At 50.4% G+C, this 13,938-nt stretch overlaps 1 protein-coding gene across 2 annotated transcripts in view; it reads left to right on the forward strand.

The window, feature by feature from the left end:
- Positions 1-13,938, forward strand: part of IGSF21 (immunoglobin superfamily member 21) — a 46,497-nt gene that overhangs the window by 23,692 nt on the left and 8,867 nt on the right. For both annotated transcript variants that reach the window (XM_032752191.3, XM_072917376.1), the window contains exons 3-4: positions 7,049-7,170; positions 13,715-13,833. In XM_032752191.3, coding sequence (XP_032608082.3) covers positions 7,049-7,170; positions 13,715-13,833 — 241 coding nt within the window. The remainder of the gene's footprint in view (positions 1-7,048; positions 7,171-13,714; positions 13,834-13,938) is intronic.

The following is a 13,938-nucleotide window of genomic DNA, read 5'->3' on the forward strand; positions in this document are numbered from 1 at the left end:
AGGTTTTATTCGAGAAAGGAGAATTTGGATTTTATTTGGGAAAGGAGAATTTTGAGAACAATGTTATTTGGGAAAGGAAGGATTTGGATGTTGGTTTTATTTGGGAAGGGGGAAATTTGGAGCCTGGTTTTATTTGGGAAAGGAAGGATTTGGATGTTGGTTTTATTTGGGAAAGGGGGATTTGGAGGTTGGATTTATTTGGGAAAGGAAGGATTTGGAGGTTGGATTTATTTGGGAAAGGGGGATTTGGATGTTGGTTTTATTTGGGAAAGGAAGGATTTGGATGTTGGTTTTATTTGGGAAAGGAAGGATTTGGAGCTTGGATTTATTTGGGAAAAGGGGATTTGGAGGTTGGATTTATTTGGGAAAGGGGGAAATTTGGAGCCTGGTTTTATTCAGGAAAGGGGGATTTGGATGTTGGTTTTATTTGGGAAAGGAAGGATTTGGAGGTTGGATTTATTTGAGAAAGGGGGATTTGGAGCCTGGTTTTATTTGGGAAAGGGGGATTTGGAGCCTGGTTTTATTTGGGAAAGGGGGATTTGGAGGTTGGATTTATTTGGGAAAGGGGGATTTGGAGGTTGGATTTATTTGGGAAAGGGGGAAATTTGGAGCCTGGTTTTATTTGGGAAATGGGGATTTGGAGGTTGGATTTATTTGGGAAAGGGGGATTTGGAGGCCAGAGCTGCCCCTGGATCATCGTTCCCAAGCCTTGATCCAGCCTCAGGTTCACCAATCCTCAGCTTTCTCCAGGGAAATCTGGGATAAGCTGCCAACCATAAATGGTTTTATCCAAGAAAACCTGAAGTTTTCCAGGGCATTTCCCACCCTGTTCCTGCTCCTGAAGAAGGTGCTGCCCTTCCCTAATGCTCTCCTCCATTCCCAGGTTTATAAACAGGGAAAGGACGGGTGCAAGTCCGGCTGTTGGAATGTGGTGTGTGCACAGGAGCATCTCCACGGAATCCGAGATGGATTTTCCTATAATTATTTATGGCTGGACTCCTAAATGCTGGACAGGCAGGGAACAGAACCCCAAACCTGCCTCGAATCCAAAATTCCACCTTGGAATTGGCTCCACCTCCCCCCTTTTTCAGGGAGGATTTTTTTTTTCTGCTGGCTCCACCGTCTCCACCAGGTTTTTCCTTCCCTTTTCCACTCAGTAATATTGGATTAACCCACTTTCCCGGGAGCTGGATTTGCATAATCCCCCTGCCAGGAGGGATGTGGGAGCTGCTGCTGCTCCGGAGCAAACGATGCTCCGAAAAACCTCGGAGGGAAAGGGAAGGGCAGAAATATCCCAGCTTTGGCCTTTATCCCCACAAATCCCCCCTTTCTTCCAGGGGTTTATTCCCCTCCTTCCCTCTTGCTCCTTTCCCAGGGAGCTTCCCAGGTTTGGGAATTGTGTTTTTCATGGAGCATCTCAGGATTTGCCAAATTCCATCCTGATTTTAAGGTTTTTTCCTCATGTTTTTCTTCCTGTCTTGCCTCACTCCCGGACTTTTGTAGCTTCCCAAAGCTCCAGTGGAGCTGAGGGGTGTTGGAGGTGATGGATGGATAGGGGGAGGTGGGCGGGAGCTGTGGGGTTCCGTTTATCCCGCCCGTAAATCATGGGAATGCAGCTCCGGAGCGCGGGATTGAGGTCACGCCCGGCTCCTCGTTCCCGTGATTTATTGGACAGGGAGCAGAGGGAGCTCCTGGAGTCTGAGGGATCTGAGCTGCTCCAGGGGCCGGGAAAAGGGGGAGAGAGGTGGGAAAGTCAGTGGCAGGGCTTTGGTGGGGAATGGAGTCGGGAATAACCCGTGGGATGGATCCATAACCCCGGGATGGATCCATAACCCTGGGATGGATCCATAAACCCAGGATGGATCCATAAGCCCAGGATGGATCCAGCATCCTTGGGGTGGATCCATAACCCCCGGGATGGATCCAGCATCCTTGGGATGGATCCATAACCCCTGGGATGGATCTATAACCCTGGGATGAATCCATAATCCTAGGATGGATCCATAACTCATGGGATGGATCCATAACCCTGGAATAGATCCAGAATCCTTGGGATGGATCCATAACTCATGGGGTGGATCCATAACCTGTGGGGTACATCAATAACCCCTGGAATGGATCCATAACTCATGGGATGGATCCATAACTCCTGGGATGGATCCATAACCCCTGGATGGACCCGTAACCTGTGGGATGGATCCATAATCCTGGGATGGATCCGTAACCTGTGAGGTACATCCATAACCTGTGGGATGGATCTATAACTCATGGTATGGATCCATAACCCCAGGATGGATCCATAACCTGTGGGGTACATCCATAACCCAGGGATGGATCCATAACCCTGGGATGGATCCATAACCAACGGGATGGATCCATAACCAACGGGATGGATCCATAACCCCAGGATGGATCCGTAACCCTGGGATGGATCCATAACCCCGGGATGGATCCATAACCTGTGGGATAGATCCGTAACCCCAGGAATGGATCCATAACCCTGGGATGGATCCATAATTCATGGGATGGATCCATAACTCCCGGTGGGTGATCCCCTCTGGATCTGTTCACTCTGAGGCCGAGGAGCCTCATCCCACGGGTGAAACCCCACGGGGAGGCCCCACACTGCAACCAGCACCCAAAATTCCAGCAATTCCCCTGGATTCCCCAGGGACAATCCTTCCCTCCCGCCGGGAAACCCCTCAGCTGCTGGAACGGCGCCGATTTCAGCATTCCCGGGACGAGCAAAGGGAATTTTTCCCAGAATAAACAGGAGCACATCGCACAGGCGGAGGCGTTAATTAACACCCAACAATCCCAACACCTCCGCAAGGTGTGATGTTCCCGGGAACAGGTGTGAACACGGATCCGCACCTGGAGAGCTCCAGGAAAAGCCTGGCAGGAGATGGGGGTGGCAGAATCCGCTCGGAATGAGGCTGGGAATGCTCGGAGCTTTTCCTTGGCTCCCGGTGCCGGCATCTCCGGGATTGTGCCGGATCCTGGATTTGTGCGATCGGTGCCGGGATGGAAACTTGGAAAATGACTTATTTTCCCAGTGGAGCTCAGGAAAAATAATAGGGAAGTAGGAGAGGGAGGGGAAAATCTCCAATCTGGCTCCGTGCAGTGGGAAGGGAAGCGGAGTTGGGTTGGGCTGGGCTCAGAGCATGGGAATTTAGGAATTACAAATGGGGTTTGGCGGATCTGGGGTGTCAGACCAGGGCCGGCCACCATTCCCAAAGGATTCCTGGGATGGCCGGGAATGAAGGGCTGGAACAGAGGGGAGCCCACGGAGCTCTGTCTCCATTAATTAGAGTTTGGTGCTCAGGGTAATTAGCGGGAAGGGAATGAACTGGAGCTGGGATTGCTGGGAGCAGGGCCCTGGAATTGCTCCTGGTAGTATCCCTGGAGTATGGGAATTGCTCTGTGTAGTATCCATGGAGTACGGAAAAAAACTCAATCCATTGTTTTCCAGGAGTTCTTCCCATTGTTTGCAATGTTGCAGGGAATGGGCAGGAAAATCCTAAATTTGGAGTTTTCCAGGATAATAGGTTCTTCCCATTGTTGTGATTCTCCAGGGAATGGGCAGGAAAATCTTAAATTTGGACTTTTCCAGGATAACGAGTTCTTCCTGGTGTTGAGATTCTCCAGGGAATGGGCAGGAAGATCCTAAATCTGGAGTTTTCCAGGATAAAGAGTTTTCCTGGTTGATTCTCCAGGGAATGGGCAGGGGAAAAAAAAAACTAAATCTGGAGTTTTCCAGGATAACAAGCTCTTCCTGGTGTTGAGATTCTCCAGGGAATGGGCAGGAAAATCCTAAATTTGGAGTTTTCCAGGATAACGAGTTCTTCCCGGTGTTGTGATTCTCCAGGGAATGGGCAGGAAAATCCTAAATTTGGACTTTTCCAGGATAACGAGTTCTTCCCGGTGTTGAGATTCTCCAGGGAATGGGCAGGAAGATCCTAAATCTGGAGTTTTCCAGGATAAAGAGTTTTCCTGGTTGATTCTCCAGGGAATGGGCAGGAAAAGAAAACAACAACTAAATCTGGAGTTTTCCAGGATAACAAGCTCTTCCTGGTGTTGTAATTCTTCAGGGAATGGGCAGGAAAATCCTAAACTAGGCGTTTTCCAGGATAATAGGTTTTTCCTATTGTTGTGATTCTCCAGGGAATGGGCAGGAAAATCCTAAATTTGGAGTTTTCCAGGATAACGAGTTCTTCCTGGTGTTGAGATTCTCCAGGGAATGGGCAGGAAGATCCTAAATCTGAAGTTTTCCAGGATAAAGAGTTTTCCTGGTTGATTCTCCAGGGAATGGGCAGAAAAAAAAACCCCAAACAACTAAATCTGGAGTTTTCCAGGATAACAAGCTCTTCCTGGTGTTGAGATTCTCCAGGGAATGGGCAGGAAAAACCTAAACTAGGAGTTTTCCAGGATAATAGGTTCTTCCCGTTGTTGTGATTCTCCAGGGAATGGGCAGGAAAATCCTAAATTTGGACTTTTCCAGGATAACGAGCTCTTCCCGGTGTTGAGATTCTCCAGGGAATGGGCAGGAAGATCCTAAATCTGGAGTTTTCCAGGATAAAGAGTTTTCCTGGTTGATTCTCCAGGGAATGGGCAGGAAGATCCTAAATTTGGAGTTTTCCAGGATAACGAGTTCTTCCCGGTGTTGAGATTCTCCAGGGAATGGGCAGGAAGATCCTAAATCTGGAGTTTTCCAGGATAAAGAGTTTTCCTGGTTGATTCTCCAGGGAATGGGCAGAAAAAAAAAAAAACAACTAAATCTGGAGTTTTCCAGGATAACAAGCTCTTCCTGGTGTTGTAATTCTCCAGGGAATGGGCAGGAAAAACCTAAATTTGGAGTTTTCCAGGATAATAGGTTCTTCCCATTGTTGTGATTCTCCAGGGAATGGGCAGGAAGATCCTAAATCCGGACTTTTCCAGGATAAGGATTTCTTCCCGGTGTCTCTGACGTGGACACTGCATCCCCCTTCCTCCACCCCCAAACGCCGGGAGCGCTGCAGCCGCTCCAGGGAATTTTCCCTCTTTCCAGAGCAGTTTCCATTTGCTTGGAGAAAGGGAATCCATCGATCCATCCTCGGGACATGGAACCTGGATCAGATACCAATTCCGGCCCTTTCCAGCCGCTCCCTTCAGCCTGCATCCATCACTTCCCCATGGGTTTGGATCCTTTGGGCATCCAGACGGGACGCTCCGGAGATTTTAATGGATTTTGGGAGGAGCAAATGTTCATTTTAATGGATTTTGGGAGGAGCAAATGTTCATTTTAATGGATTTTGGGAGGGGCAAATGTTCATTTTAATGGATTTTGGGAGGAGCAAATGTTCATTTTAATGGATTTTGGGAGGAGCAAATGTTCATTTGAATGGATTTTGGGATTTGTCGGGGTCACTGCAGAGGGGAGGGCGGCAGGCAGGAGCTGCTGCTGGAACAGCTGAGTTTTGTCGGGAATGGGCTTTTTCCTGGGATTTATGAATAATGCTGGGAACAGCACCCGGAAATGTGTTCCTGTGCCCCTTTTCCCAAAATTCCCGGATGTGGAGACATCCATTGGGACAGAAACCAGGGGATGTTGCCCAGTTATCCTCCTTTTTTGATTCCCAGTTGGGCTGCGAATTCTCTTCCCAAAAAATTCCCCCGGACACGGATAAAAGGCTGGAATTAGGGCTGATCCCTGGAGAGAGGGAATTCCTGATGGGCCTTTTCCTGGAATTCCCTGGAAGTCCCTCAGGATTGGAAGCGGCTCTTCCCAGCACTCCCAACCCTCAGGGAATGTGGTGATTCCCAGAGGGCGATTCCAGCTCCCCTTGGATGGGCCGGGAAAATCCCGAGGATGCAAATCCCCAATCCATGGGTGCCGCAAATTCCCAATCCATGGGTGCCCCAAATTCCCAATCCATGGGTGCCGCAAATTCCCAATCCATGGGTGCCGCAAATTCCCAATCCATGGGTGCCTCCTCCACCATTCCCAGCGCTTCCCACCCTAAAAGAATCCCTAAAATCCCGCTGGATTGGGATCCCTTCTCCATCCCGGAGCAGCTCCCAGGTTTCTCCTCAAACCCAGAGAAAAGTCCAGAAAAATCCTTGGAAGCTTCCCTGGAAACTTCCCAAGGCCGGAGATTTACAATTCCCGTCTTTTTCCCCGCTTTTATTTATCCCACATCCGTGCCAGGGTGGAATTTCTTTCCCATAAAAGCCTCAGCCTGGGATAATAAATCGGAAGAGGTTTTTTAGCACTGGATTCTTTTTCCACCTCTTTTTGCCATAAAAAAGTGGGAAAAGAGGAAATGGGGAATAACGGCGGAATTTTGGCCAAGTGCTGGGTGAGGATTTGGGGTTTTGTCCTCGGGAAATGTTGGATTTCAGGATTGAATCCCAAGATCTTCTTCTGCTTTTCCTGGTTTATTTTAAAAATGGGAATTTTCACTCTCTGCTGGGAGAGATTCCCAAAATTCCCATTTTCTTCCATATTTTTTCCACTGAAACTCCTCAAAAGCAGGGAAGATAAATCCAGAGGCATTGGGGGGCACAGGGAGTGGAGTCCTAAAAAAAGCCATTTTCCATTCAAAAATTACAATTCCCAGCTGGAAAATGGAATAATGGGATGGAAAATTTGGATTTTGATTTCATCTCAGCAGGGGCATCATAAATCCATAAATTCCAAGCTGAAAGATTCTGGCATTCTATGGATAAATACAGAAAACATGGTATAATAAAAATAAAACAAAAAATAAAAATAAAATTCTAATTTAAGTATCTAATGCATCACATAAAATATTAAAATTAATGTATTTACATCATTTAATGGAGATTAAAATTCAAATAAATTTATTCAAATCTAAATAAATACCAAAACACACAAAAAATTATATTAAAATGCAAATAAACCTATTGAAATCTAAATAAATACATTCAAATTTAAACAAATCTATCCAAATCAACTTATTCAAATTCTCGGAATAAAAACCCTTTGAAATATTCCAAAAAGGGCCCAAAATTCCCAAATTTGGGACACGGGGGTTGTTTCCCGCAGGTCACTGACGGCGGCACCATCAAGCAGAAGATCTTCACCTTCGATGCCATGTTTTCCACCAACTTCTCCCAGATGGAAAACTACCGGAAGCGGGAAGACCTCGTTTACCAATCCACCGTGCGGTGAGTCCTTTTTCCCTATCCGTGCAAATTTTTAGGAATTTTTTTTTTCCCTATTTTTGACCCCATTGGAAGAATTCCAGCAGAACCCGCCCCCATCCAAGGGGTGTTCCCGTTTTCCTGATGATTCTCAGGGAAAAGGTGGGAAAAACGGGGATTTTTAGAGGTGGGAATGGGCAGAGAAATCCAAAACTTGGGAAAATTGGGAAAACAGATCCATATTTATTTATAAAACAGGCACGAGAGCGTCTCCTTGCTTTTATTCCAAGCGGGAATCACTTCCAGAATTCCAGGTTTATTCCTGATTCCGCACCTGCTCCATTCCCGCTGCTCTAAAACCGACACTGGAGCTTGGAAAAAAGGTCAGGAGAGGCTTTATCCAAAGGGAAAAAAACTGGGATGAAATTTCCCTTCCTCCTGGTTTCTTTCCAGCCTCGTTTCCTCGGGAAATGAGAATTTCCTGGTCGGATTGTCCCAGCTGGTTTTTCCCGGCATGGGGGGGTAAGAAAAACCAGGATTTCCTCCAGTCGCGGGAGGATTTCCACCTGGAAATATCTGGAATGTCCTGGGAAGGGCTGGGCACATCCCGTGGGAAGTGGGAAACCCCAATTCCCAATCCTCGGGAATTTTTGGGGTGGTTTTTGCCGTTTCTCCCCGCTACGTCTGGAGTTGTTTTTTATCCTTAAGGAAAAGGAATGGATGTGGATTTAGGGCGGGAAAAGGGTGGGAAAACAGGGGTGGGGAGGGAATATTATGGGATGGATCAGGAGGAGCCTCAGGAGCTGCTCAGGAGAGGCTCGGGAGAAGTTTGGGATGATCAGGGAGATGCTCAGGGATTACTCAGAGGATACTCGGGGGTTACTCATGGGATACTCCAGGGATATTCAGGAGAAGTTTGGGATGCTCATGGGGATGTTCAGGTAGGTCAGGAGATACTTCAAGGTTACTCAGGAATGTCAGAGGATGCTCGGGATACTCGAGAGTTACTCAGAGGATGTCCTGGAGATATTCCAGGAATGCTCCAGGGATGCTCTGGGGATGCTCCAGGGATGTTCAGGACATGCTCCAGGGATACTCCAGGGATGTTCAGGAGATGCTCCAGGGATACTCCAGGGATGTTCAGGAGATGCTCCAGGGATACTCTGGGGATTCTGGGGATGCTCCATGGATGCTCTGAGGATGCTCCGGAGTTGCTCCATCCCTGTGTTTGGTCTCCCTGGATCCACGGAGCTGCTCCTCGGATGTTGAACAAATTCCTGATTCCTGTGTGGAGAAGGTTTTGGCAGCCCCAGGCAGGAATTTCACATCCCTGGCTCGGGGCTGTAAATCCAGCTGCAAATCCAGTGCTTCCCTCGGGATTCGGCCGTCGCTTGCCTCCAGCTGGGAAAATCAGGGAATTAAACTGGATTAAAACATTTCCTGTGCCCACGGGAGGAATTCATGGGATGAGGAATCAAACATTCCCTGTGCATGGAATGAGAGACTGGGAGAATCCCCAGAGCAGGAACAAGGCTCAAACATTCCCTTTTGCATGGAATGAGGAATCAGGAGAATCCCTGGAGCAGGAACAAGGATCAAACATTCCCTGTGCATGGAATGAGGGATCAGGAGCATCCGTGGAGCAGGAACAAGGATCAAACATTCCCTGTGGAGAGAATGAGGGATCAGGAGAATCCCTGGAGGAGGAACAAGGACCAAACATTCCCAGTTCATGGAATGAGAGACTGGGAGAATCCCCAGAGCAGGAACAAGGCTCAAACATTCCCTGTGCATGGAATGAGGGATCAGGAGAAACCCTGGAGCAGCAACAAGGATCAAACATTCCTGGTTCATGGAATGAGGGATCAGGAGAATCCTTGGAGCAGGAACAAGGATCAAACATTCCCTGCTCATGGAATGGGGGATCAGGAGAATTCCTGGAGCAGCAACAAGGACCAAACATTCCCTGCTCATGGAATGGGGGATCAGGAGAATTTCTGGAGCAGAAACAAGGACCAAACATTCCCTGCTCATGGAATGAGGGATCAGGAGAATCCCTGGAGCAGGAACAAGGATCAAACATTCCCTTTTGCATGGAATGAGGAATCAGGAGAATCCCTGGAGCAGGAACAAGGATCAAACATTCCCTGTGCATGGAATGAGGGATCAGGAGCATCCGTGGAGCAGGAACAAGGATCAAACATTCCCTGTGGAGAGAATGAGGGATCAGGAGAATCCCTGGAGCAGGAACAAGGACCAAACATTCCCAGTTCATGGAATGGGGGATCAGGAACATCCCTGGAGGAGGAACAAGGACCAAACATTCCCTGCTCATGGAATGAGGGACTGGGAGAATCCCCAGAGCAGGAACAAGGATCAAACATTCCCTGCTCATGGAATGGGGGATCAGGAGAATCCCTGGAGCAGGAACAAGGACCAAACATTCCTGGTTCATGGAATGAGGGATCAGGAGAATCCCCAGAGCAGGAACAAGGACCAAACATTCCCTGTGCATGGAATGAGGGATCAGGAGAATCCCTGGAGCAGGAACAAGGATCAAACATTCCCTGTGGACAGAACGGGGTTCACCAGCATCCCTGGAGAAGGAGAACAGGGAATCCCCCATTCCCTGCTCACGGAATATTTCCCGGACCTGGCGAGGAAAAGCTCTCGCTCTCCTGGCTCCAGGGCTCCGTTTTCCTCCCTTTCTCCACATGTTGTAGAACAAATGGAATTTGGGAGCAGAAAATTCCTCCGCCCCAGCACCAGGCGCTCGAAAGCCTCGGGAATGGTCGGGAAATCGGGCGTGGAGCCGGGAGATGTCGACAGGAAAAGGGTTTTCACGGCATGGCCTTTTATTTCCAAGGAAAACAGGAACCAGCCTGAGGAGATCATTCCCAGAGCTGCTTTTCCCAGTCACTGGCTTTTTTTTTGGGAAAGTCCTGCCTGATTTTGGGCTCTCCCAAAGAACTGGGGCAAGCCTGGGAAGGGTTTGGGAAGCATTTCCCATCCAGTTCATTCTCCCTTTTTCCATCTATTTATTCTCTCTTATTTTGGGAATCTTTGCCGTGGTTTGGGCACAGCTGGAGCCATCCCAAGGAGTTTTATCCCAGGAGGACCCGTCCTTATCAGCGTTATCCCAGTCTTTATCAGGGTTATCCCAGTTCTTGGTCCTTATCAGTGTTTTCCTGGTCCTTATCAGTGTTTTCCCGGTCCTTATCAGTATTTTCCAGGTCCTTATCAGTGTTTTCCCGAGCAGAACTGTCCCAGGGGAATTATCCCGGGAGAAGCCGGCCACATCCACGTTTCCCAGTTTCTTATCAGCGTTTTCCCAGGCAGAACCATCCTTATCAGCGTTTTCCCGGCTGGAGCCAGCTTTATCAGCATTTTCCCGCTCATGATCGGGGTTATCCCAGGCGGAACCATCCCAGAGAATGTTATCCCGGGAGGAACTGGCCACATCTGGGTTTTCCTGGTTCCTTATCAGCGTTTTCCCGGCCTTATCAGCATTTTCCCGGCCTTATCAGCGTTTTCCCGGTTCCTTATCAGCGTTTTCCCGGCCTTATCAGCGCGGCCCAGGCGCTCCGGCTCTGCCTCTTTCCATTCCGGCTCTGTGCTGTGAAGATCAAAGCTGGGAAAGATCCAATACCTCCAATCCAGATTTTTTTTCCCTTTCCCTTGATTAAAATCCCACCCTGGTCCTACGGCGCCCCTTTAGGAATTCCCTAATCCCTTTTTTCCTGTATTCCCGACTCAAAGATGCGCCAGGGAGTTTTTGCCTTTCCAGGAGCGGTTGTTCCCTGTCTCCCATCCTTGGGAACACTGAATGGAGCCAGTCAGGCCCCAAAATCCGCGTGCAAATCCAAAGGAATCCTTCAAAAAATGCTGGAGCGGGATCGGAGCTGCTCCAAAGTGCGGCTAACGGGAGATTCCTGATCCGTGCATGGATAATCAGAGCTGGAACAGATGGCGGAGCCGCGGTTGGAAGCGTTGTATCCATGGAAAGGAGGGAATGTTCACTTCCAGGGGGATCCTTGGAGCGGGAAGGCAGCCAGGGGCTGGGAGAGGGGAAAAACCAGCTGGAATTCCTCCGGAAGGGAAAATTTCCCGGAGCGGGATTTTTAACCGGGGTGCTCCATGTGGGAATTGCGTCCACATGGGATGGATGAGGTGGGATGAGGCTGCTGGAGAGGAGGGATGGATCTCCTGGAAGAGGGAATGCTGCCAGGCAGAGAGGAGGGATGGTGCTGGGATGTTCTTCTCCACAACGGTGGGATGGCTGTGCCAGCTGGAAAGACGGAATGTTGCTGGAAAAGCGGGATGAGGCTTCTGGATGGTGGGGTGGGATAATGGTTCCGACTGGAAAGGCGGGATGTTTCCGGCTGGAGAAATGGGATAATGGTTCCGACTGGAAAGGCCGGATGATCCCAGGAGGTGAAGTGGGACGATGCCAACTGGAAAGGTTGGATGCTTCCAGCTGGAGAGGCGGGATGCCACCATCCAGTGAGGTGGGATTATGCTTCCGAGTGGAAAGGTGGGATGCTTTCAGCAGGAAAGGAGGTTTCCAGCTGGAAAAATGGGATGATGCTTCCGGCCAGTGAGGTGGGATAACGTTTCCGACTGGAAAGGTGGGATGTTTCCAGACAGTGAGGTGGGATGATGCCAACTGGAGAAGCGGGATAACGCTTCCGACCAGAAAGGCTGGATGGTTCCAGGTGGTGAGGTGGGATGATGCCAGCTGGAAATGTTGGATGCTTCCCAGCTGGAGAGGCGGGATGCCACCATCCAGTGAGGTGGGATAATGCTGCCCGGCTGGAAATGTGGGATGTTTCCGGCTGGAGAAGTTGGGATGGTGATTCCAGCCAGGGAGGTAGGAAGTCATAGACCAGAAAGGAGGGATGGTCCCAGCTGGAAAGGTGGGATGGGATATTGGCTGGAAATGTGGGATGCTCCCAGCTGGAAAGGTGGGATGGAATATTGGCTGGAAATGTGGGATGGTCCCAGCTGGAGAGGCGGGATGGTGCTGCCATCTGGGAAGGTGGGGTGGTGCCATCTGGCACTGTGGGATGGGATGGTGCTGCTGAATGGAAAAGTGGGATGCTGCCGGCCAGAAAAGTGGGATTCTGAGGGCCAGAAAAGTGTGATCCTGAGGATCAACAAGGTGGGATGCTGTGGAGCAAGAAAGTGGAATTGTGAGGAGCAGAAAGGGGGGATGATGAGGATAAGAAAGGTGGGACAGGGAGGACTGGAAAAGTGGGATTCTGGGGATCAGAACTGTGGGATGCTGGGGAGCAGGAAGGTGGGATACTGAGGAGCAGGAAGGTGGGATTCTGAGGAGCAGGAAGGTGGGATGGTGAGGAGCAGGAAGGTGGGATGTTGGGGAGCAGGAAGGTGGGATACTGAGGAGCAGGAAGGCGGGATTCTGAGGAGCAGGAAGGTGGGATGGTGAGGAGCAGGAAGGTGGGATGTTGGGGAGCAGGAAGGTGGGATGGTGAGGAGCAGGAAGGCGGGATTCTGAGGAGCAGGAAGGTGGGATGGTGAGGAGCAGGAAGGCGGGATATTGAAGAGCAGGAAGGTGGGATTCTGAGGAGCAGGAAGGTGGGATAGTGAGGAGCAGGAAGGTGGGATGGTGAGGAGCAGGAAGGTGGGATGGTGAGGAGAAGGAAGGTGGGACGGTGAGGAGCAGGAAGGTGGGACGGTGAGGAGCAGGAAGGTGGGATGGTGAGGAGCAGGAAGGTGGGATGCTGAGGAGCAGGAAGGTGGGATGCTGAGGAGCAGGAAGGTGGGATAGTGAGGAGCAGGAAGGTGGGATGGTGAGGAGCAGGACGGTGGGATGTTGAGGAGCAGGAAGGTGGGATGGTGAGGAGCAGGAAGGTGGGATGGTGAGGAGCAGGAAGGTGGGATTCTGAGGAGCAGGAAGGTGGGATTCTGAGGAGCAGGAAGGTGAGATTCTGAGGAGCAGGAAGGTGAGATTCTGAGGAGCAGGAAGGTGGGATGGTGAGGGGCAGGAAGGTGGGATGGTGAGGAGCAGGAAGGTGGGATGGTGAGGAGCAGGAAGGTGGGATTCTGAGGAGCAGGAAGGTGGGATGCTGCTGGCCAGGGAACTGGGCTGCTGCCCATCAGCCAAGTGACTCCTGTGCAGCCTCCCAAGCATTCCCAGCTCCTGCAACATGGATCCAACTCCTTTCCTGTTTTTCCCAAGTCTGTCAAAAGCCTTCTGATAAAAGGTGGATCGATGAGGGCTCCGGGTTCACTCGGAATTTGGGATTTACTGTGCTGGAGTGGCCTGGCAGGGCCGGTGTCCCTCTCCAGGGGAAGGCGATGTCTGTGGTCATGGATTTGTGCTCCATCCACGTCTCCTTCCAATAACAATTCCTTCTCCCCGGAGGAGCTGTCAGTGCCGGGGAACTCCGGCTGCTAAATCATTCCCGAGCTCCTCCTGCAGCCTTTGGAGTTATTAAGAGTTTATTGATCCCTGTCCAACGCCGTGCTATCCGGGTGCTGACCCATCAATCCCACGGGAAAACGGGATCGGGATGGAGTGGTGAGCGCTGTCCCTCCTCCGCAGCCTTCCCGAGGTCCGGATTTCGGACAACGGTCCCTACGAGTGCCACGTGGGGATCTACGACCGAGCCACGCGGGAGAAGGTGGTCCTGGCCTCCGGGAACGTGTTCCTGAACGTGATGGGTGAGCGCTGGGATCGGGATCAAGGGAGAACCACTGCGGGTCTCAGGGTGCGGGAACAGCGGGGATTGGGATCGTTCTGCCATCCTCGGGGTGGGGATGGGGATG

The sequence above is a fragment of the Taeniopygia guttata genome, chromosome 21 (assembly GCF_048771995.1).
Source record: "Taeniopygia guttata chromosome 21, bTaeGut7.mat, whole genome shotgun sequence".
NCBI classification, from domain to species: Eukaryota; Metazoa; Chordata; class Aves; order Passeriformes; family Estrildidae; genus Taeniopygia; species Taeniopygia guttata.